The following is a 25862-nucleotide window of genomic DNA, read 5'->3' as shown; positions in this document are numbered from 1 at the left end:
GGAGGGGTGGACCGTAGGCGCAAATACGCAACCAGAGTATTTTTATAAACCAATAGTTTTTTTTATTATTGTTACAGTGTCACTGTAACAATAATAAAAAAAACTATTGGTTTATAAAAATACTCTGGTTGCGTATTTGCGCCTACGGTCCACCCCTCCACTCGACCCCCGGTCCAGTGGAAATATACCCTATTCTTGGTATTTAGAGGAATTCTGTTGAGCTACTGTTAATAGGCCTTGGCTAGGTCCTGACTCAGGCTGTGGTTCAGTAGTACGCTTTTCGGGTATGCTTAGTCCTATAATTTCTGTATCTTCCAAGCCCTTGAACAGGTAGCTAATCTGTCTTCTATACTTTATGGTGAGGCTGCCTGTAGCTAGATTGTCCTCCACCATGTGCAAAGGTGCCCGTTAAGCCTTAGGTAATGGCTGTTATCACCGATGTCTCTCTGCTTGGATTTCTTCCAGGGACGAAACTCTGTCCTCTGGTTGTAGGATGAAAGGAACTAAGAGGATCACAGGAGGAAAACGCTCTCCTGCTCCTCATACCTTGGCACAACCACATAGCTTCAATAGCAACCACAACAGCTCTCCTCCACTCTCTCCACACTAGGCCTGACTAAGGTATTTATATATATTAAGTGCTATCCCCCTCTAGTGGTGGGATGTATAAAACACACCTAACCAGCCTATGAACAGGGATACAACAGGTGATGTAATGCAGAATGACATGCAACACAGTAATGCAGTTTTACAGTAATTTTGCAGTTCCCACGTGTCCTGAGTGGGACGCTGCACATTCACTGCTATGGAATTTCGAAAAATAAGAGAGCCAGTGATCAGCAATTATAAGAACACTCATAGCATAATGGAGGATGACCATGCATGCACACTGCTCTCCCTTTACTTGAGGGGCCCAGATGGGACAGCCCCTTTTTTTCAGCTTGTGGTTTTATAAACTGCACGATGGAAAAACAGAAGTGCCCTGGTCATTCATAACTCGGGGTCCATGTCCAGAATTCCCATTGAAAACGGGAAGTAATAAAAATCCATGCCAAAACTGCATCAAAAAGTGTTTCCTAAAATCAGTCAGAAAAATAACTCATAAAAAAAAAATTATGCGGATTCTGCATTAGATTATTTTAAGCACAGAAAATACTCTGTCTGAACATACCCAAAGAGGCTGCAGGATCCAGTTTACAGTGGAAAGGCTAAAGAGAGATGATGTGGCATTCTACACTGCGTGCAGAATTATTAGGCAAATGAGTATTTTGACCACATCATCCTCTTTATGCATGTTGTCTTACTCCAAGCTGTATAGGCTCGAAAGCCTACTACCAATTAAGCATATTAGGTGATGTGCATCTCTGTAATGAGAAGGGGTGTGGTCTAATGACATCAACACCCTATATTAGGTGTGCATAATTATTAGGCAACTTCCTTTCCTTTGGCAAAATGGGTCAAAAGAAGGACTTGACAGGCTCAGAAAAGTCAAAAATAGTGAGATATCTTGCAGAGGGATGCAGCACTCTTAAAATTGCAAAGCTTCTGAAGCGTGATCATCGAACAATCAAGCGTTTCATTCAAAATAGTCAACAGGGTCGCAAGAAGCGTGTGGAAAAACCAAGGCGCAAAATAACTGCCCATGAACTGAGAAAAGTCAAGCGTGCAGCTGCCAAGATGCCACTTGCCACCAGTTTGGCCATATTTCAGAGCTGCAACATCACTGGAGTGCCCAAAAGCACAAGGTGTGCAATACTCAGAGACATGGCCAAGGTAAGAAAGGCTGAAAGACGACCACCACTGAACAAGACACACAAGCTGAAACATCAAGACAGGGCCAAGAAATATCTCAAGACTGATTTTTCTAAGGTTTTATGGACTGATGAAATGAGAGTGAGTCTTGATGGGCCAGATGGATGGGCCCGTGGCTGGATTGGTAAAGGGCAGAGAGCTCCAGTCCGACTCAGACGCCAGCAAGGTGGAGGTGGAGTACTGGTTTGGGCTGGTATCATCAAAGATGAGCTTGTGGGGCCTTTTCGGGTTGAGGATGGAGTCAAGCTCAACTCCCAGTCCTACTGCCAGTTTCTGGAAGACACCTTCTTCAAGCAGTGGTACAGGAAGAAGTCTGCATCCTTCAAGAAAAACATGATTTTCATGCAGGACAATGCTCCATCACACGCGTCCAAGTACTCCACAGCGTGGCTAGCAAGAAAGGGTATAAAAGAAGAAAATCTAATGAGATGGCCTCCTTGTTCACCTGATCTGAACCCCATTGAGAACCTGTGGTCCATCATCAAATGTGAGATTTACAAGGAGGGAAAACAGTACACCTCTCTGAACAGTGTCTGGGAGGCTGTGGTTGCTGCTGCACGCAATGTTGATGGTGAACAGATCAAAACACTGACAGAATCCATGGATGGCAGACTTTTGAGTGTCCTTGCAAAGAAAGGTGGCTATATTGGTCACTGATTTGTTTTTGTTTTGTTTTTGAATGTCAGAAATGTATATTTGTGAATGTTGAGATGTTATATTGGTTTCACTGGTAAAAATAAATAATTAAAATGGGTATATATTTGTTTTTTGTTAAGTTGCCTAATAATTATGCACAGTAATAGTCACCTGCACACACAGATATCCCCCTAAAATAGCTAAAACTAAAAACAAACTAAAAACTACTTCCAAAAATATTCAGCTTTGATATTAATGAGTTTTTTGGGTTCATTGAGAACATGGTTGTTGTTCAATAATAAAATTAATCCTCAAAAATACAACTTGCCTAATAATTCTGCACTCCCTGTACACTCAGCTGCTGTGGTTGCAACCGCTGTCCGTGCCTACAAAGTTCTGTCAAACTGCTAGTCCAATATTTCAGGATTTGGGGCCCCACTATCAATTTTGCCCAGGGTCACACTTTGTCTAAAACCGGCCCTGAGTACAATGTTGTGATACCTTGCTCTCACAGGGCTCCAGATGGTGACCAAAACGGTCGCCAATGCGCCTTACAATTTGCAGATGGCGACAATACTTTTTAGTCTTGTCGCCATTTACGACTGGACTTCTGCGAAGCCTAGTATCAGTTAAAGAACATGGTTTCCATGTTCTCTTCACTAGCACAGTGGAGAAGGAAGGAGTCCCTCCATGCCCACTGTGACGCTGTTACCACTGCCACCAATGGGGAGATAGCATGGAGGAGGAGGGGAGGAGCTGTGGCCACAGCGCCACCAATGAATGTAAAACATATTAATACAAGTTTAGGCAGCGGTATCACAGACCTGGCCTCAATAACAGGGCATGCGATACATGGCAATTAACCCCTCAGGTGCCACATCTGAGGGGTTAATTGCCGCAGATCACATGCCCTGTTATTGAGGCCAGGTGCCGGGTCTGTGATACCGCTGCCGACACATCCGCAATACCCAGTCCCCATAGCTCTGTGTGCTTTTATTGTGTAAAAAAAACGATTTGATACATATGCAAATGAACCGGAGATGAGTCCTGTCCCTGACCCATCTCACATACAGGACTCATCTCAGGTTAATTTGCATATGTATCAAATCTTTTTTTTACACAATCAAAGCACACAGAGCTATGGGGACTGGGTTTTAAGGATGTGCTAGCGGCCATCTAGCAACAAATGTCCTCAACTCTATACACAAAATCACGGTGACAGGTTCCCTTTAAATAAAAAGTTTTAAAAAAAAGTTAAAAAAACACCAAAATACTAAGTTTAAATCACCTCCTTTCCCAATTTTACATATAAAATTTACAAACAATAAAAAATAAACATATTACATATCGCCACACGTTGCTGCGGGCAACCGCAAGTGTGGCAACAGTGTCACTGCGCAAACCAAAGGCCGTGACAATACCACACAGTAGCAAGGTGACATAGTGTGGAGATGGCAGCAGCATCAGGAGACCACACAGTGGCAAGGTGACATAGTGTGGAGATGGCAGCAGCAGCATCAGGATACCACACAGTGGCAGAGTGACATAGTGTGAAGATGGCAGCAGCAGCATTAGGAGACCACACAGTAGCAAGGTGACATAGTGTGGATATGGCTACAGCAGCATCAGGATACCACAGAGTGGAAAGGTGACATAGTGTGGAGATGGTAGCAACAGCATCAGGATACCACAGAGTGGAAAGGTGACATAATGTGGAGATGGCAGCAGCAGGATACCACAGAGTGGCAAGGTGACATAGTGTGGAGATGGCAGTAGCAGCAGCAGCATCAGGATACCACAGCGTGGCAAGGTGACAGTGTGCAGATGGCAGCAGCAGGATACCACAGAGTGGAAAGGTGACAGTGTGGATATGGCAGCAGCAGCAGGATACCACAGAGTGGCAAGGTGATATAGTGTGGAGATGGCTGCAGCATTAGGATACCATGGTTAGCACTCCCGCTGTTAACTCAAATTTCTTAACTAATTTCATTATCTTGAGACAAAAGCCATTGAAAAGAAATTGAAGGTGTTTGCTTAGATTAGATAACCAGACTCAGAAATCTCAGAAAAAAGGAGTGCTAACCATGTGACATCTGCACACATATTCTACATATGGCCACGTTTACCTCCTCCGGCGGCTTAACAAAAAACTGCCACACCGCAGAGTAGGTGATTTTTCCCCTAACAGTCTGCACTGACTGACTGCTACAGCCGCTGCCTCCGTGAAACACTGCACCACTACTTCCCAGGCAGGTAGGCTGCTGAGAATCAGGTGGTCTACCCCGGGCACATTTGGCTCCCAACCTCCAAATGCTGCCACCCTGCTGACTCTCAGCCATGCTACCACCTTGCTGGCTCAGCCGTTGCCTCACGGGCAAGCTGCCACCCTCTTCTCCTGATGATGATGAAGACCCTTCGTCACCTGGCTCCCAAGTGCGATCAGCTACATCATCATCATCATCATCGAGTACTGTCTGCATGTCTCTGATGTCCTCCTCAACTGTCTCTAGGTCAGGAGCCTAACTACTCGCAATACCACCTTCCACTCCACTCTCCTCATCATTACTTCCCTGCCTACCGGAGGAAGCAGCAGAAGTCTCCTCCACATCTTGGCTGGCAAGTAGCTGCTGACTGTCCTCTAGTAGTTCGTCCTCGCTGAAAAGTGGAGCCGAGCCCACAGCATATAATACTTCTCTGGGTGAGGGAACATAAAAGGACAGAAGCAGGTTGAGGACAGGTGAGGGCACAGGGCCTGCTCCGAGGCCATGCCAACTAAGGGGTGTGTCTGATGAACCCACCGACTGTTGGCTGGGGGTGTCTGATGTCAGTTGGGATAAAGTGGATGACCGAGTTAACCAATCCAGAACCGATGGGTTGCTGCTCAAGACACGACCGCTAGATGACACCGGGAGCTCAGGCCTCTTGCTGCGACTCCTGCTTCATGCCCCTTTACCCTGCTGAGACCTCTGCCTGCTCCAGAAGCATTAATGCGTCTGCCACTCCTCTGTGCATGGCATGGCTCTTCTCTGTCTGACATACTTTTAACTGAACTAAATAAATTAAAAGCAACAAAAATATTTTTCTTTTTGTTCTGAAAAAAGCCACTAAACGCTTTCACCACAAATAAATGCACCAGTGAAGTGCGTATATATTTTTCTTTCTGTACTGAAATAGGTCACAAAACACTTTCAACACATATAACTGCATAAGTGAACTGAGAATATATTTTTATTTCTGTACTGAAATAGGCCAGTAAATGCTTTCACCACAAATAAATGCACCAGTGAAGTGCCTTATATATTTTTCTTTTTGTACTGAAATGGGCCAATAAATGATTTCAATACATATAACTGCAGAATTGAACTGAGAATATATTTCTCTTTTTCTACTGAAATAGGACACTAAACGCTTTTAGCTGAAATAAATGCACCAGTGAAGTGCGTATATATTTTTCATTTTTGTACTGAAATAGACCACTAAACTCTTACCACAAATAAATACTACAGTGAAGTGCGTATATGTTTTTCCTTTTTGTACTGAAATAGGACACTGAATGCTTTCACCACATATCACTGCAGAAGTGAAATGCATATATATTTTTATTTTTGCACTGAAATAGGCCACTAAAGTCTTTCACCACAAATAAATACAACAGTAAAGTGCGGATATTTTTTTCCTTTTTGTACTGAAAGAGGACGCTGAATACTTTCACCACATATAACTGCAGAAGTGTAATGCTTATATATTTTTCCTTTTTGTACTGAAATAGGCCACTAAACTCTTTCAACACAAATAACTGCAGAAGTGAAATGCGCATATATTTTTCTTTTTCCACAGATATAGTAACATAGTACATAAGGCCGAAAAAAAACATTTGTCCATCCAGTTCGGCCTGTCATCCTGCAAGTTGATCCAGAGGAAGGCAAAAAAAAAAACTGTGAGGTCGAAGCCAATTTTCCCCACTTTAGGGGAATAAAAAATTCCATCCCGACTCCAATCAGGCAATCAGAATAACTCCCTGGATCAACGACCCCTCTCTAGTAGCTATAGCCTGTAATATTATTTGTCATGGTGGACAGGATAGAAGATACACAGAATACCACCATACAAGTGTCTAGGCAAGAAGCTGGGGATAAAGGTCACCTCCTGACAAATCCCTACCAGCTCTCCCTAGACTTCTATGCCCACGTTCAGACCCTGAAGGTGGGAATAAACGTGTCCCCGTGCCTGGGCTGAATATTCCCTAAAAACCCTAAGATGGTAAAAGGGGGAAAGAGGCAGCCTGCTCCCTCAGGACCTGGAGGGGCAGGCGTCTCTCAAACAGCCTAGACAGACAACCACAAGAAAGCAAAACCAACTTATCTTGTTACTGAGCAGGAACAAGAAATCCTTCCTTCCTTCCTCGGAGCCAGACGGAAGCTATAACCCGCACAGGACACTGGGAGTGGGCGTAATTTTAACTCAACCAACGATCCCACCCAGTGCACCTGAAGGGAGGCGGATACAGCTCAACTCAAAACAAAAACAAAAGGCTACACACGTGCTGCTAACCTGGCAGACCTCCGCACATAACTTGAGCAGGGCATGACAGTACCCACCCCTTCTACGGGTGACCTACGGACACCCCGGCCCAACTTTATTCAGGTGGGATCTGTGAAAAGCCCTCACCAGTCGGCTGGCACTAACATCCACAGCCGGAACCCACATCGTCTCCTCAGGGCCGTATCCCCTCCAGTGTACCAGGTACTGAAGGGAACCCCGACAAACTCTTGAGTCGAGAACCCTAGAGATCTCGAACTCTAAATTTCCATCAACCAGAACAGGGGGAGGAGGCAATGGCGATGGTTCCACCGGTTTCACATATTTCTTCAGTAAAGACCTGTGGAACACATCATGGATCCTCCAAGTCTGTGGAAGATCCAGATGAAACACTACTGGATTGACCCCCGCAGATATTTTGTAAGGTCTAATAAATCTTGGACCCAGTTTCCAAGATGGTACTCTCAGTTTAATATTTTTAGTAGATAACCACACCAGATCACCCACACACAGGTCCGGACCAGTCATACATCTCTTGTCAGCCATTCGCTTATACCTCTCACCCATCTTCTCCAAATTCACTTGGATCCTCCGCCAGATAGAAGTCAAGGCAGAAGAAAATCTCTCCTCCTCTGGCATCCCAGAGGAACTAGTCCCAGAAAAGGTACCAAACTGAGGATGAAAACCGTATGCGCCAAAAAATGGCGACTTACCCGTGGACTCCAGCCTATGGTTATTCAAAGCAAACTCTGCTAGGGATAAGAATGAGGACCAGTCCTCCTGATTCTCAGCCACAAAGCACCTCAAGTAGGTCTCCAGGTTTTGATTAGTACACTCTGTCTGCCCATTCGACTGTGGATGAAAAGCCGAAGAGAACGAAAGTTGAATGCCAAGCCGAGAGCAGAACGGCCTCCAAAACCTGGAGACAAACTGCGTGCCCCTATCAGAAACCACATCCGAGGGAATGCCATGTAATTTCACGATATTATCAACAAAAATCTGAACAAGAGTCTTGGCATTGGCAGACTAGCTAACGATACATAGTGAGCCATTTTACTAAAACGGTCAACAACCACCAAAATTACTGTTTTCCCGGAGGAACTCGGCAGATCCGTAATAAAGTCCATTGACATGTGCGTCCAAGGACAAGACGGAATAGACAAAGGAAGAAGTGAACCAGAAGGTCAAAGGAATTCTTATGATCAGTATATACCGTAACGGGATGAGACGCCCCCTCCAACCAGTGACGCCATTCCTCAAAGGCCAATTTTATGGCCAGCAATTCCCTATCTCCTACATCATAATTCCTCTCGGCAACCGAGAGCTTCTTGGAAAGAAAAGCACACGGAACCCATTTGCCAGGAGATGAACCCTGCGACAGCACTGCTAAACACGTGCTGCTAACCTGGCAGACCTCTGCACATAACCTGAGCAGGGCATGACATTATTACACTCCAGAAATACATCCAGGCCCCTCTTGAATTCCTTTATTGTACTCACCATCACCACCTCCTCAGGCAGAGAGTTCCATAGTCTCACTGCTCTTACCGTAAAGAATCCTCTTCTATTTTGTGTACAAACCTTCTTTCCTCCAGACGCAGAGGATGTCCCCTCGTCACAGTTACAGTCCTGGGGATAAATAGATTATGGGATAGATCTCTGTACTGACCCCTGATATATTTATACATAGTAATTAGATCTCCCCTCAGTCGTCTTTTTTCTAAAGTGAATAACCCTAATTTTGATAATCTTTCAGGGTACTGTAGTTGCCCCATTCCAGTTATTACTTTAGTTGCCCTCCTCTGGACCCTCTTCAGCTCTGCTATGTCTGCCTTGTTCACAGGAGCCCAGAACTGTACACAGTACTCCATGTGTGGTCTGACTAATGATTTGTAAAGTGGTAGGACTATGTTCTCATCACGGGCATCTATGCCCCTTTTGATGCAACCCATTATCTTATTAGCCTTTGCAGCAGCTGCCTGACACTGGTTTTTGCAGCTTAGTTTGCTGTTTATTAAAATTCCTAGATCCTTTTCCATGTCAGTGTTACCGAGTGTTTTACCATTTAGTATGTACGGGTGACTTGCATTATTCCTTCCCATGTGCATAACTTTACATTTGTCAGTGTTAAACCTCATCTGCCACTTTTCTGCCCAAGCCTCCAGTCTATCCAGATCCCTCTGTAGTAGTATACTGTCCTCTTCCGTGTTAATTACTTTACACAGTTTAGTGTCATCTGCGAAAATTGATATTTTACTATGCAAGCCTTCTACAAGATCATTAATAAATATATTGAAGAGAATAGGGCCCAATACTGACCCCTGAGGTACCCCACTAGTGACAGTGACCCAATCTGAGTGCGTACCATTAATAACCACCCTCTGTTTTCTATTACTGAGCCAGTTACTTACCCACATACAGACGTTTTCTCCCAGTCCAAGCATTCTCATTTTATATACTAACCTTTTATGTGGTACAGTGTCAAATGCTTTGGAGAAATCCTGATATACGACATCCATTGATTCGCCGCTGTCAAGTCTAGAACTTACCTCCTCATAGAAACTGATTAAATTTGTTTGGCATGACCGATCCCTCATGAAGCCATGCTGATATGGCATTATTTGCTTATTTCCGTTGAGATGCTCTAAGATAGCATCTCTCAGAAAACCTTCAAACAGTTTACCCACAACAGATGTTAAACTTACCGGCCTATAGTTTCCAGGCTCTATCTTTGGACCCTTTTTGAATATTGGCACTACATTTGCTATGCGCCAATCCTGTGGGACATTCGCTGTCAGTATAGAGTCTGCAAATATCAGAAATAAGGGTCTAGCTATGACATTACTTAATTCCCTTAGGATACGGGGATATAAGCCACTAAAGGCTTTTCAATATAGCACTTGCCCCCCGATAACAAGGACGAATTGCTAGAATGCCAGAGCTGTATAATGGCTATTTGGATCCCTAAATAATGTTTCCTTGCACTTGTAAATCGCTTTTTTTTCACAATGAGGTCTTTCTAGCACTGCTCCTAGCGACTTCAGACATCTCTCCCTGCACTAAGATGCTGTAAAATGATTGCTCCCTATCCTTTCCCTGCACTTGTAAATCACTTTTCTGGCACTGTCCCTAGCGCCTTCTGACGTCTCTCCCTGCACTAAGATGCTGTGAAATGATTCCTCCCTATCCTTTCCCTGCACTTTTAAATGGTTTTTTCGTTGTTTTTTTTTGTCACAATGAGGTTATTCCTATTGCTGTCCCTAGCGCCTTCTCACGTCTGTCCCTGCACTCAGAACGCTGGGAAAAGTCTGACTCTAAGATGGCCACCGTATTTATAGGGCTCTGACATCACAGGGCTGTCTGGCTGCTGATTGGCTGCATGCATGGCATTATGGGTCAGCCCGCCTTCCCAGAGTTCCTTGCCCCATGTCCTCACATGTGTAGCTGCCATTGTAGCCGCCATTTTAGGAAAAATTGCGATTTGTAACCACAAAGCGAGAGGAAATTAGCATTCGTTGCGATTCAATTTTTTCTCCATTTCGTCTGATTCAATTCGCTCATCTCTAGTGATAATATAAAAAAAGAATTACAACACATAACCTATAAACCTCTACATAAACCGCCCGGTACAAGGCTTATTAAGACCAATGTCAAAAATGCTGGTCTGGATAAATTTGCCCCAAAGTCCTTACTTCAGGGTTCAAAATGACAAGGTAATATGAAAATATAAGTTTTGCTCACATAGTGATGATAAATCAAAAAGTCCTGTCTTTGCCCTGTGTCTGCATAGCAACACAAGTGAGTCCTTTCTCTCAGAAGTATCTAAGGCCTGTTGCGCTGAGCGCTCCGGGTCCCCTGCTGGTCTCGGAGCGCTCACAGCGTATGTCCCCAGGCAGCACTCCAGCGTCTCGGCGTGTGCGTCCTCGCTCTCTAGGGCGCGCGCGCGCCGGGACTCTTAGATTCAAAGGACCAGTGCACCAGTGATTGGTGCCTGGTCCAAAGGGGTTATTAAGGGTTAAGGTTGTGAGAGGCAGTGCTGACTTAATTAGGCTGCACCTGTGCACTGCCCATTTATACCTTCTCCTCCCACAGCCTTCTGCCGGATCTTTGTGCCTTGTGCCTCAGAGAAAGCGTTCCCTATGATGTTAGTTTGCCTTACCTGTTGCCGTACCCGTTGCTACCGTCCACTCGCCTTTGAACCTTTGCCGCCTGCCCTGACCGCTGCTTCGTCCGACTACGCTCTTGCCTTCTCCCTGTGTACCACGCCTTATCAGTTGCCAGAGAGGTCGAGTCGTTACTAGGGGACACGACCTGGTAGTTACCCCCGCGGCAAATCCATCCCGCTTTGCGGCGGGCTCTGGTGAAGACCAGTAACTGCTTAGAACGGGTCCTCTAGTACAACCTGCGCCATCGCCTCTCTGGTGCAGAGGATTCACTACCTGTCCTGCCGGTTCGTGACAAGGCCCTTGCAGACGAGTGTGTGCGGATTAGGTCCGGATGCGTTCATTGAAAAAAAGTCATTCAGTTTTGTCTGCGATCGGTTGTGCAATGCGATTTATGCGTTTTGCACGCGCGTGATAAAAAATGGAATGTTTAAAAACAACATCTCTTAGCAACCGTCGGATGCAAAGCGATTTTCACGCAGCCCCATTCACTTCTATGGGGCCAGCGTTGCGTGAAAATTGCAGAATATAGAACATGCTGCAATTTTCACGCAACGCACAAGTGATGCTTGAAAACCAATGCACTTGTACACAGCCCCATTTAAAAGAATGGGTCCGGATTCCGTGCGGGTGCAATGCGTTCGCATCACGCATTGCTCTGCGCAGAACACTCGCTCATGTGAAAGGGGCCTAAGGCTGCCTCACCACAGGTTCAGGTAAACATGAAGATGATCAGCACAAAATTCTTTTCATATTTATGTTTCTGCACCAAAACCACCCCAAAAGCCACATGCGTTAATTGCAGTTTTGGGTGCAGATTTGAAGTGGTTTTGATGCAGATACTGTGTCACTCTTCCATTGAAAAGAGTTAAATCTGCACCAAAAATCTTAAACATAATTGATATGCTGCGGATGAAAAAACTAAGTATACATGAGATTTATTTAATCTCATACACTTTGCCGGTACTGTATTACACAGTGTTTTTTCTGCACAGAATTTGTGTAGAAAATAACGTCTAATCCGCAACGTGTGCAAGTAGCCTAATAACTTCACATGTGGTAAATTTTGTTGCAGAGAATCTCTGCAAATGAAAATTACATCCATTCAGGTCTAGCACTGTTAGGCCTCTTTCACACTACCGTTTTTTTTTTCCGTTTTGCGGTCCGTTTTTTGCGGTCCGTATACGGTCCGTATACGGAACCATTCATTTCAATGGGTCCGCAAAAAAACGGAATGTGTTCCGTATGCATTCCGTTTCCGTATTTCCGTTTTTCCGTGCCGTGAAAAGATAGAACATGTCCTATGTTTGTCCGCAAATCACGGTCCGTGGCTCAATGCAAGTCAATGGGTCCGCCAAAAAAACTGAACACATACAGAAATGCATCCGTATGTCTTCCGTTTCCGTTCCGTTTTTTGCTGAACCATCTATTGAAAATGTTATGCCCCGCCCAATTTTCTCTATGTAATTACTGTATACTGTATATGGCATACGGAAAAACGGAACGGAAAAACGGAACAGAAACGGAGACACAACGGAACCCAAAAACGGGACAACGGATCCGTGAAAAACGGAACGCAAAACACTGAAATGGACATACTGTAGTGTGAAAGAGGCCTTAATCTAAGAGGGGGGGGGGGGGTGTTTGGAGCGCTCAGCACCAGGTGCGTCGCTGAAATGGTGCTCAAACCATATAATCCCGCCTTTTGGTGCTCCAATGGCTGATTTGCATAAGAATAAAAGTCAAAATTTCGCCAAAACAACGGCACCTAGAAAGAAAAGTCAGGTATCGCTTTACTTAGCTAAATCAATCCAACCAGGCTATATGGTTTAATAGGGTTGATCCTTAAAGGGGTATTCCAATCTGGGACATTAATGGCATATTGCTAGCATATGACACCAATGTCAGATAGGTGCAGGTACCATCTCTGGGATCTGTTCTTTTTCCCAGAACAGGGCACCAAAGTGAAGCCGGAGCATACACGGCCACCCTCGGTTCTCTGTTATGGGAGTTCCAGAAATAGCCAAACACTGCCTCAGCTATTTTTAGCAGTCCCATAGCAATGAATGGAGAATGTGGTCATGCTTGTGCGGCATAGCTGGGGATTATTTTTTTGCAGGATGAGTATTATTTTTTGATGGACTAATTTTGTAGTTTATATAACTTATTAAGTTTTTTTTTTTTTTGCCCTTTCTGGGTGAGAAAGAAAAAAAAATGAAATTCAAACCTTTTAGGGTGCTCACTAAGGGACTTTGAGCCAGGGCACATCACAGTGGCGTCTTAGCCTAAGCTAATTGAAGAAAAGTAAATCCAAACTCTGCACCATCAGCTACCAGCAGATATTTCTCTGGTCACTCCTTCACCACCACCCAATCCCCCACCTCTGCACAGAAAACAAAATGGTGTACACGTGCAGCAGTTTACTTGTGGACAGACTGCTTAAGCTGCCTCTGGAACAGCAACAAATCTACTGTGAGGATGAGGAAACCAGTTTGTACAGAACCAGGTTTGTTATGAATTTCGCAAAAACTCATTCGAAAAGCGAACCAACTTTTCAGTTTCGCTTTGGAAAAACCCAGTAAAAAGGGGTTCACCATTTTACTGCATATATTGGGTAGGAAAAAGTATGAAGGCGGAAGAAGACGCTCACATGACCTTGAGAGAAAGTGGGGAGGAGGGCTTGTGTTTATTGGCTCATCCAGGTTGTTTGTCAACCTGTGAGCCGATCAATGGGGTGGCAAGCAGGGTAGTGCCCTAGAAGAACAGGCAGAATGTCATTCTGTTTTGGGCTGTGAATGACTGTGCACGGGTGTAGCAGTCTCTGGCAGAAAACAAACTTAAGGACAGTGTACAGTCACAATCAAGCTTCTAGTCTAGTGTCAGGAAAGCGAAGGAAAAGACTAGAAAGAAGAATAATTATGTAGAATAGTACATTTAAGCAGGGAAAGCTTTCAGGGTGTGAGTAGCTGAGGCTGACCGTGGCTGGCACAGAAACAGGCAGTGCCTTCTAGCTGCAGTTACTGCCATATAATGCAGCTGCTGCAGAACATTAAAAGTAGCCACCTGCAAGAATTCTTTTTTCTTATACTTGAACAGAAAGAAAGATATATGTTTGTTTTTTCCAAACTTTAAGATTCTACATAGGTTCATTGCCAGCTTATTGCTAGTACAGCAATAAGCTGGCATTCTGCTGCGGAGCAATTAATTTACATTGTTTCAGTATATCATATTTGCATTGTATTTAAACATTATGCATTGTATCAAAAGCAATAAAATATTTTTTTTTTTACCAGCAAAATTAAATGCAAATTACACTATACAAAGAAAAGAAACCTCCTCCCTGCACAGTTCAGTTGTTGCTGTTATGGTGTGTGTGATGGAGGGGGCCGGCTGATAATCGCAATACAAGTTTGCAATGCACGTTTTACAATCCAGAGAATATGGTTTTTAATCTCTGTGTAAATGCAAATCAAAAAGTAGGTCCAAATCTGTTACAACCAAAACATCTCCTGACAGGTCTGTCATCTCCTGACCTTGTTGGTGTGTGTGTGTGTGTGTGTGGAGGGGGGGGGGGGGGGGGGTCATACTCATTCCTGTTGATGCAAGTGTTGATGTGAGTGGGGAATAATCTCATAGCAGTTTGACAGCTTTTTTTCTGAATCTGTGTATTTGAATGCACATAAGGCCAAAATCCGTTACTGGCATTGATACTAAATTATTCCCAAAGTAAACTGTCAAAAGCTGTGTTTGTAAAAAGGGAAGGACATTTAATTGTGCCTCTCTGTCTTTAAGTTGCAGAAAACCTACTTGCAAACCCAATTGTCTCAGTGAGGGGCAGAGCCGGAAAGAACTGTCTCCTCAGGCACACTGGGCAGAATAACGAGCTGTATGCTTGCTTGCTTACGTACTGACAAATGTATCATTCACATGAAGCAGTGATGGATAGCCTTGCTTTTAGACCCTTGCAATCAAAGTAAAATGGGGAATGTTTTCCTCCTTTTGAAATGGAGGCCAAATTATTTTATTACTTGGAGACACTGTATATGCAACTTGCCGCACCTCGTGCTCGCTCTTCTGCCACAGCAACCTCCGTCTCAGCGTTAGGCCCCTTTCACACGGGCAAGTATTCCGCGCGGATGCGATGCGTGAGTTGAACGCATTGCACCCGCACTGATTCCCGACCCATTCATTTCTATGGGGCTGTTCACATGAGCGGTGATTTTCACGCATAACTTGCGTTGCGTGAAAATCGGAGCATGCTCTATTTTATGCGTTTTTCACGTAACGCAGGCCCCATAGAAATGAATGGCGTTGCGTGAAAATTGCAAGTATCCGCAAGAAAGTGCGGATGCGGTGCGATTTTCACGCACGGTTGCTAGGAGACGATCGGGATGGAGACCCGATCATTATTATTTTCCCTTATAACATGGTTATAAGGGAAAATAATAGCATTCTGAATACACAATGCATAGTAAAATAGCGCTGGAGGGGTTAAAAAAAAAATCGAATAATTTAACTCACCTTAATCCACTTGATCACGCAGCCCGGCATTGCTTCTGTCTTCTTTCTTTGTGCAGGAAAAGGACCTGTGGTGACGTCACTCCGGTCATCACATGATGCATCACATGATCTTTTACAATGGTGATGGATTATGTGATGGACCATGTGATGACCGGCTGCGCGATCAAGTGGATTAAGGTGAGTTAAATTATTATAATTTTTTTTAACCCCTCCAGCGCTATTTTACTATGCATTCTGTATTCAGAATGCTATTATTTTCCCTTATAAGGCCTCATGCACACGACAGTATTTTTCCACGGTCCGCAAAACGGGGTTCCGTTGTTCCGTGATCCGTTTCCGTTTTTGTTTCCGTGTGTCTTCATTGATTTTTGGAGGATCACCAGACATGAAAAGTGAAAAAAAAAATCTTTGTCAAGTTTACCTTGCAAATGATAGGGAAAAAAACGGACACGGATCACGGACGCGGATGACTTGTGTGCCTCCGTGTTTTTTCACAGACCCATTGACTTGAATGGGTCCGCGAACCGCTGCCCGTGAAAAAAATCGGACACGTCATATTTTTTTGACGGACTGGAAACACGGATCACGGACGCGGGTGACAAATGGTGCATTTTCCGAGTTTTCAACGGACCCATTGAAAGTCAATGGGTCCGCAGAAAATCACGGAAAACGGAACAACGGACACGGAACACAACAACGGTCGTGTGCATGAGGCCTAACCATGTTATAAGGGAAAATAATACATTCTACAGAACACCAAGTTCTGGTGAAAAAATAAAAATATATACGCACTTCACTGTTGCAGTTAATTGTGGTGAAATCGTTTAGCGACCTATTTCATTACAAAAAGAAAAAAATATATGCATTTCACTGTTGCAGTTATTTGTGGTGAAAGCGTTTAGTGGCCTATTTCAGTACAAAAATAAAAATATATACGCACTTCACTGTTGCAGCTATTTGTGGTGAAAGCCTTTAGTGGCCTATTTCTGTACAAAAATAAAAATATATTCTCTGTTCACTTCTGCAGTTATATGTGGTGAAAGCATTTAGTGGCTTATTTCAGTACAAGAAGACAAATATATACGCATTTCACTGTTGCAAGTTATTTGTGGTGAAAGCGTTTAGTGGCCTATTTCAGTACAAAAAGAAAAGTAACGAGTGTGAAAGCAGCTCAAATCTTCTAGTTCCTGCAGATATACAAATATTTTTAACTGGTCTTGATGTTTTCACAAAAGTAGGCGTAATTACCATTTAGGAAGAACTAAAAACTTCAGTGCAGTCATCTTAATAGATTATTATATAACAAATTTATACAGAAATATAGTACTATTTAGTGTTCTCCTGACTACCAAAGATCACTGACGTGGTTGGAGATGATTCTGGCTTAAACTCGCCCACAAAAGAAAGTTATTTCCAAAACATGCAGACAGCTGCAGTTATCTCACCCCACCACTAAACTGCGTTTCTTAACAGCTTGGAAATTCACCTAAATGTATTAGAATCCAAGATTGTGGCTATAAGACACTCACCAGGTAGCATTTAACCCCACTTACACAACATAAATATAACCTGCATTGCAATCCTAACTGCTGGAGATGTGGAACAGACAGGCATGTATTTCCACTTACAGTGGTTGTGTCACCACATAGTGCCTCCGAGATCATACAAGTCTTACAAATGGCGAGTATTGCGCTTCCATTATCTCTTGAGACAGTATCCCAAAACTCAATCTAATATTAGTGAGAGGCTGTCAGCTGCCCAAATTCTCATCCCTACATTCTGGAAATCCAATAACCCACCAAAATGGATCCATAGGGTTGATTTTCAGGTTAGAAGAACTAGCAAGATGGGAAAATAAAACACATAACCTCTTCCAATTTGGTCCCCTTGGGGGGAAATTTAGGATTTTTCATATGTAACCATATCAGATTAGAAATCCAAACTGATATTATCTAACTATTCCTTACACTACAGCTTAACTGGTCCCCCCACCCTCCTTCCCTTTTAAAGTCATTTAACCTCATTATTGGCCTCCTGGTAAAGCCTACTATCTTACTTTTCATAACTAGAATTAATATACCTTCTCCTGCTATCTTGGATTACTGGTAACTAGCTAATCAAATTATTAGTACATTGCAATCTAGGATTATAATAATACAGATTGGAATTTATACAGATATCCCGTATACCCCTTTGTCTCCCCTTACCCCAGCCTCTCTCTATTCAACACCTTGATACTTATTCTATTTGTATATTGCATTGACATTTTGTCTATACTTACTTGTATCTTCCAATGTTTGATCAACTGATGTCTCTTTATATCCTTAAAACTGTTCTGCTCATTTTTGTTTTTGTCTTAATAAAAAATACACTGAGCCTTTAATTTTGGACCTTGCAATAAGATTAGGGCCACAATGGGGATATTTCTGAACACAGGGGAAACAGAGTGATACGTTTTGGGATGTATTTCTTCATTTTTTCATTTTCTCTCTCCTTTCTGTCCTGTGATTATCTGTCTCCTTTCCAAAGTACAATGGATGGCCAGTCTCTCCTCCTCACAATTTATGAAGCCCCCATTGCTCCTCCTACCCAGAATTCAACCTTGTCCATTGTAAGCAGGTTGCCACCCACAGGTGGCAGAGTCCAGTTGTAAGGAATGGTGACATGAAAATCCTGATCTCCCCCATGGCACTAGCCTGTTGGCATCCACAGCCCTCCTATGCAGGCTGCAGCAGGAGGATTGGGGTTGTAAGCTCCAGCAGGAAAATTACATCCAGGGGACGAAGGTTGCCACTTTTTAGAGCACTCTGCTTCATCCTAGCATCCATCCATCCTTTCTTCCAATAATGTGTAATTTGTTAATTACGGTAAGCTCTTATAACAAAGACAAGACAGATTTTGCTTTTAAAACCTTATGATATATTTATGCCTGATTGTTTTTTGCTATAATTAAATCTTTAGCTGTTGGAGCAGATGCTGACTGTGAAAGTTATGTATTCTGTGGCCCAAGTGCTGCATCAGAACTTGAAACCAAAGGCGTGGTCAAACTTTTTGAGCAGGTGAAGTCCAATATGCTTATGTACCTTTCAGTTCACAACTATGGAAAATATATTCTACTTCCTTACGGATATACATCAAACCAATCTGCATATCATAATGAAATGGTAAGTATTAAATTATATGTCTACATTCTAACATTTTACATAAAAAATTAATATACTGTATGTTGATTGACTTATCGGAATTATCCAGGAGGAGATATGCATGACTTATCCTCAGGATAGGTGATCAGTAGAGATAAGCGAATCGAAGCTGACAAAGTGGAATTTCATAAAAAATTTGATTCGCAACAAATGCGAATTTCCTCATCTTCGTGATAACGAATCGCAATTTTTCCTAAAATGGCGACTAAAATGGCGGCTACATATGTGAGGACATGGGGCAAGGAACTCTGGTAAGGCTGGATGACCAATAATGAAGCCAGCCCTGTGATGTCACAGCCCTATAAATACGGTGGCCATCTTGGATTCAGACATTTTCCAGCGTTCGGAGTGCAAGGACAGTCGTGAGAAGGCGCTAGGGACAGCAATAGGAAAAACCTCATTGTGACGAAAAAAAAATGAAAAAATGATTTATAAGTGCAGGAAAAGGATAAATCATTTAACAGCATCTTAGTGCAGGGGGAGACGTCAGAAGATGCTAGGGACAGTGCTAGAAAAGCAATTTACCAGTGCAGGGAAAGATTATTTGGGGTTCCAAATAGCCATTATACAGCTCTGTCATTCCATCAATTTGTTCTTGGGGTGCAAGTGCAATGTTGAAAAGCCTTTAGTGGCTTATATCTGTGTAAAAATAAAAATATATAGGCAGTTCACTTCTGCAGCTATATGTGGTGAAAGCATTTAGTGCTGTATTTGAGTACAAAAAGAAAAATATATACGCAGTTCACTTCTGCAGCTATATGTGGTGAAAGCGTTTAGTGGCGTCTTTCAATACAAAAAGAAAAATATATTCTCAGTTCACTTCTGCAGCTATATGTGGTGAAAGCGTTTAGTGGCGTATTTCAGTACAAAAAGAAATATATATTCTCATTTCACTTCTGCAGTTGCCGTATATGTGTCGAGAGCCTTTAGTGGCCTATTTCAGTACAAAAAGAAAAATATATACGCATTTCACTGTTGCAGTTATTTGTGGTGAAAGCGTTTAGTGGCCTATTTCAATACAAAAAGAAATATATATTCTCATTTCACTTCTGCAGTTGCCGTATATGTGTCGAGAGCCTTTAGTGGCCTATTTCAGTACAAAAAGAAAAATATATACGCATTTCACTGTTGCAGTTATTTGTGGTGAAAGCGTTTAGTGGCCTATTTCAATACAAAAAGAAAAATATATACTCAGTTCATTTCTGCAGTTATATGTCTTAAAAGTGCTATGTTGAAAAGCCTTTAGTGGCTTATATCTGTGTAAAAAGAAAAATATATTCTCAGTTCACTTCTGCAGCTATATGTGGTGAAAGCGTTTAGTGGCATCTTTCATTACAAAAAGAAAAATATATTCTCAGTTCACTTCTGCAGCTATATGTGGTGAAAGCGTTTAGTGGCATATTTCAGTACAAAAAGAAAAATATGTACGCAGTTCACTGTTACAGTTATTTGTGGTAGAAGTGTTTAGTGGCCTATTTTAGTACAAAAATCAAAATATATATGCATTTCACTGTTGCAGTTATTTGTGGTGAAAGCTTTTAGTGGCCTATTTCAGTACAAAAAGAAAAATATATTCTCAGTTCATTTCTGCAGTTATATATCTTAAAAGCATTTAGTGGCCTATTTCAGTACACAAAGAAAAATATATACACACTTCACTGTTGCAGTTATTTGTGGTGAAAGCGTTTATTGGCCTATTTCAGTACTAAAAGAAATATATATTCTCATTTCACTTCTGCAGTTGCCATATATGTGTTGAGAGTACAAAAATAAAAATATATACGCATTTCACTGTTGCAGTTATTTGTGGCGAAAGCGTTTAGTGGCCTATTTCAGTACAGAAAGAGAAATATATACGCGCTTCACTGTTGACAGTTGTATATAACTCTTGAATTTTACCCGTGCAGATGCAGCAAGGGCTGTAAAATTGTGTATTTTGCCCAAAAAAGGTGTTTTATTAATGTGGTTGCATTCTCCATCGCAACCACATCGTCGAATAACCAGAAGACTGTCCGATTCTCTCCTGTCTTAGGCAACACAAACAATATTTAATATTAAATGGAACCAAAACTTGATTAAAATTATAGGAAACAATACTTTAATTCACCAATATATTATCCCAATCTTCGATGGAAATTCCCGGACAGTCAATTTGCCACTAGGGTTGAGCGAACCCGCACTTCGGAGTTCGGCGCTTTCTTGGCGCTTTTTGAAAGAGCAAAGCTTTTAACTGTGTGACCTTAGAAGCCATCACAGCCATGACTACTAATGGCATGGCTGTGATTGGCCAGTGTAGCATGTGACCCAGCCTCTATATAAGCTGGAGTCACGTAGCGCTGCACGTCACTCTGCTGTGCTTACTGTAGGGAGAGGATGCTGCTGCTGTGAGGGATAGAATAGGACAGAATCTTTATTTAGAACTCCAATTGAACTCAGCGATCTACATAGATTTTGTTTTGTGGGTGCAGAGCACAATCTTTTTACCCTGCCCTGAGCCTAGTGACAAAAAAACAACTTTTATCCGTCTGTTAGTTAGGTGGGCCATTTTATGCAAGCTCAGTGCACCAGCACTGCATATGTGCTTTTGTGACATTCAAATCCAAGCTTGAAATACTGCAATAATAATCTGGTTTTAAAAAAACACCCTTTTTTGGCAATATCCTACCTACATCTGGTGCCTTTGTAGCATTAGTCAGTATGCAATTTGAAATACAGCTATATTTTTCTGGGTTTTTTAAAAACACCCTTTTTGGGCAAAATGCACTATTTTACAGCTCTTGCTGCATCTGCACGTGTGAAAATCAAGCGTTATATACAGCTTTCATATTCTGTTATTAAAAACACACCCTTTTTGGGCAAAATACTTAATAGTGCAGCCTTTGCTGAATCTGTTATTGTTAAAAACAAGTTTTAAATACTTCAATAATTTTCTGGCTTTGAAAAAACACCCATTTTTGGCAATAACCTTCATTTTGGGCCTCTGCCACATTAGTCATTGTGCAATTTAAGCTAGAAATACAGCTATAATTTTCTGGGTTTTAAAAAACACCCTTTTTGGGCAAAATACACTATTTTACAGCCCTTGCTGCATCTGCACATGTGAAATTCAAGCGTTATATATTGCTGTCATATTCTGTTATTAAAAAAACACCCATTTTGTGCAAAAAACTTTAATTTCGGCCTAGTCTGGATCTGTACGTGTGAGATACACCCTTTACATACTGTGGTTCTATTCTGCTATTAATAAAACACTAATTTTGGGCAGAAATCATTAATTGCGGCCTAGTCTAAATCTGTACATGTGAGATACACCATTTAGATACTTTGGTTCTATTCTGCTATTAGCAAAACACCCATTTTGGGCTAAAATCTTTAATTGCGGCCTAGTCTGGATCTGTACGTGTGAGATACACCCTTTACATACTGTGGCTCTATTCTGCTATTAATAAAACACCCATTTTGGGCTAAAATCTTTAATTGCGGCCTAGTCTACATCTGTACGTGTGAGATACACCCTTTACATACTGTCGTTCTATTCTGCTATTAATAAAACACACATTTAGGGCAAGATCCTAAATTTAAGAAATATGAGGAGAGCGTCAAATAAGTTACGTGGCACAGGTCGTGGTGCTGCTGGTGGAGCTCATCTTGCAGGGAGAGGACGTGGTCGATCTGTGCCAGCTACACGCACAAGTGAAACCCCTTCCTCATGTGCGAGTAGGTGACAGAACCTGCAGCGGTAGGGCCTAATGCGGCTCTACGAATGGTGAATCCAGAACAAGTACAGGCGATGGTAGATTGGGTTGCTGACAGTGCCTCCAGTTCCTTCACATTGTCTCCCACCCAGTCTCTTGCTGAAAGATCAGAGTTGGCACCTGCAGCCCATGTCCATTAGTCTTTCACCTCACCCCCTTGCAAATCAGCCAAGCAGTCTGAGCCCCAAGTCATGCAGCAGTTTCTTCTGCTTTTTGATGACTCTGTTAGCAGGGTTTCCCAGGGCCATCCACCTATCCCTGGCCCAGAAGTGGAAGAGATTGAGTACACCGATGCCCAGCCACTTATGTTTCAAGATGAGTACATGGGAGGACCATCGCAGCATGTCTCGGATGATGACGAACCACAGGTGCCAACTGCTGGGGCTTTCGAAAGTGTGCAGACTGACAAGGAGGGCAGGGGTGAAGACTGGGTGGAAGATGTGGAGGACGATGAGGTCCTCGACTCCACATGGAATCAAGGTCATGCGAGTGACCTGTGTAGTTCTGAGGAAGAGGCTGTGGTCGCACAGAGCCACCAGAACAGCAGAAGAGGAAGCAGGGTTCAAAAGCGGAGCGGCCGTCCTCTAGACAGTATGCCTGCTAATGCCCACCGCAGCAAGGGACCGAGCACACGAAAGCCAGCTCCAAGGAGTTTGCTGGTGTGGCAGTTCTTCAGACAATGTGCTGACGACAAGACACGAGTTGTTTGCACGCTGTGCAATCAGAGCCTGAAGCGAGGCATAAACGTTCTCAACCTGAGCACAACCTGCATGACCAGGCATCTGCAAAGCACGAGCTTAAGTGGAGTAGACGCCTCAAAAACAAAGAAAGGTCTCTGGATCCTCCTGCTTCCTCTTCTGCTGCAGTCTCGGCCTCTTCATGCTCCGCTGGAGTGACAGTGCAACCTGCCACCCCACAAACAGAGGATCTGCCAGCAACACCACTATGTGGGTCACCAAGCATCTCCACAGTGTCCCACGGAAGCGTTCAGCTCTAAATCTCCCAAACACTGGAGCGGAAGAGGAAGTACCCCCCTACCCACCCGCGATCCCTGGCCCTGAATACCAGCATTTCAAAATTACTGGCCTTTAAAATACTGTCATTCCGTCTGGTGGAGACAGAGAGTTTTTAAGGCCTTATGACGGTGGCTGTCCCACAGTACGTCGTGCCCAGCCGCCACTTCTTTTCCAACCGAGCCATCCCTTCCCTGCACAATCAAGTGGGGGACAAAATCAGTTGTGCACTGCGCAACGCCATCTGTGGCAAGGTGCACATGACTACGGATACGTGGACCAGTAAGCATGGTCAGGGACGCTATACAGTATCTAACAATATATAATAGCACATTGGTTAAATGCAGTGGTGGCTGGGCCTGAGGGGAATAGCAGTTTGCCGCATGTCCTTCCACCACCGAGGATTGCAGGGCACTTCAGTTTGCCTCCTGTTGCTTACTCCTCCTACTCCACTTCCTCATCCTCTACCGCCTCCTCATCCATTCAGCGTAACACCTTCACCACCAACTTCAGCACAGCCAGGGGTAAACGACAGCAGGCAGTTTTCAAACGTATCTGTTTGGGGGACAAACCCCACACCGCGCAGGAGCTGTGGACGGGCCTTGATCAACAGACCAATGAGTTTTTGGTGCCAGTGAGCCTGAAGCCCGGCCTGGTGGTGTGCGATAATGGGCTAAATCTCGTAGCAGCTCTGGGACTAGCCGGTTTGACGCACATCCCTTGCCTGACGCATGTGCTGAATTTGGTGGTGCAGAGATTCCTTAAAAATTACCCCGATATGTCAGAGCTGCTGCATAAAGTGCGGGCCGTCTGTGCGCGCTTTCAGCGTTCTCACCCTGCTGCTGCTTGCCTGTCAGCGATGCAGCATAACTTCGGCCTTCCCGCTCACCGCCTCATATACAACGTGCCCACAAGGTGGAACTCCACCTTGCACATGCTGGCCAGACTGTGCGAGCAGCAGCAGGCGATAGTGGAGTTTCAGCTGCAGCACGGGTGAGTCGCTCTGTGAAACAGCACCACTTCACCACCAATGACTGGGCCTCCATGCGAGACCTGTGTTCCTTGTTGCGCTGTTTCGAGAACTCCACCAACATGGCCAGTGCCGATAACGCTGTTCTAAGCGTTACTATCCCACTTCTATGCCTCCTTGAAAAAACGCTGCTGGCGATGATGGAAGAGGATGTTTCACAGGAGGAGGAGGAGGAAGAGGGATCATTTTGTAGGGTTTCCGGCCAGTCATTCACAAGTGGCTCCGAGGGTGGGTTCCTGCACCCACAAACCTAAGGTACACAATTGTTCAGCCAGGACACAGTTCTGGAAGAGGAGGAGGAGATGGAGGAGGAGAAACCTTGTTCATAGCAGGGTGGCATCCAGACCAGCTCATGGCCATCACTGGTGCATGGCTGGGGGATACAGAGGACACAGATGATACACCTCCCACAGAGGACAGCTTTTCGTTGCCTCTGGGCAGCCTGGCACACATGAGCGATTACATGCTGCGGTGTCTCCGCAATGACAGCCGAGTTGTTCACATTCTAACTTGTGCTGATTACTGGATGGCCAAGCTGCTGGATCCCCGTTACAAGGACAACGTACCGTCCTTTAACTCCATCACTGGAGCGTGATCGTAATATGCGCGAGTACAAGCGCACGCTGGTAGACGAGCTGCTGGTGGCATTCCCACCTGACAGCGGGGGCACAATGGAGGCACAAGGCGAAGGCAGAGGAGGAGGAGGAGGTCGCCAACGCAGCTGGGGCACCGCCAGCTCCTCCGAAGGCAGGCTTAGCATGGCCAAAATGTGGAACAGCTTTCTCAGCACACCACAACAACCACCACCACCATGCGATATGGAAGGTCTTAGCAGGAGGCAGCATTTCAGCAACATGGTGGAGCAGTATGTGTGCACACGCCTACACAAACTGAATGACGGGTCTGTCACCTTCAACTTCTGGGACTCCAAATTGGGCACATAGCCTGAGCTTTCCCTTTACGCCTTGGAGGTGCTGGCCAGCCCTGCAGCCAGTGTATTATCTGAACTTGTGTTTATCACGGCAGGGGGCGTTATCACAGACAAGCGCAGCCGCCTGTCCACAGCCAATGTGGACAAGCTTACGTTCATTAAAATGAAAAAGGCATGGATCCAACAGGACTGGTCCGTACCTTGTGCAGAATAGACATGTATACCGGCTTTAACAAGCCATTGTTATACTTTAGCGCAA

The 25862-nt window shown here is 43.9% G+C and overlaps 1 protein-coding gene across 1 annotated transcript in view; it reads left to right on the top strand.

The window, feature by feature from the left end:
- Nucleotides 1-25862, top strand: part of LOC121008785 (carboxypeptidase O-like) — a 121500-nt gene that overhangs the window by 71346 nt on the left and 24292 nt on the right. Inside the window, exon 7 of the mRNA XM_040441479.1 lies at nt 18633-18835. Coding sequence (XP_040297413.1) covers nt 18633-18835 — 203 coding nt within the window. The remainder of the gene's footprint in view (nt 1-18632; nt 18836-25862) is intronic.

This window comes from Bufo bufo, chromosome 7 (assembly GCF_905171765.1).
Source record: "Bufo bufo chromosome 7, aBufBuf1.1, whole genome shotgun sequence".
NCBI classification, from domain to species: domain Eukaryota; kingdom Metazoa; phylum Chordata; class Amphibia; order Anura; family Bufonidae; genus Bufo; species Bufo bufo.
This window is presented reverse-complemented; position numbering and strand designations above follow the sequence as displayed.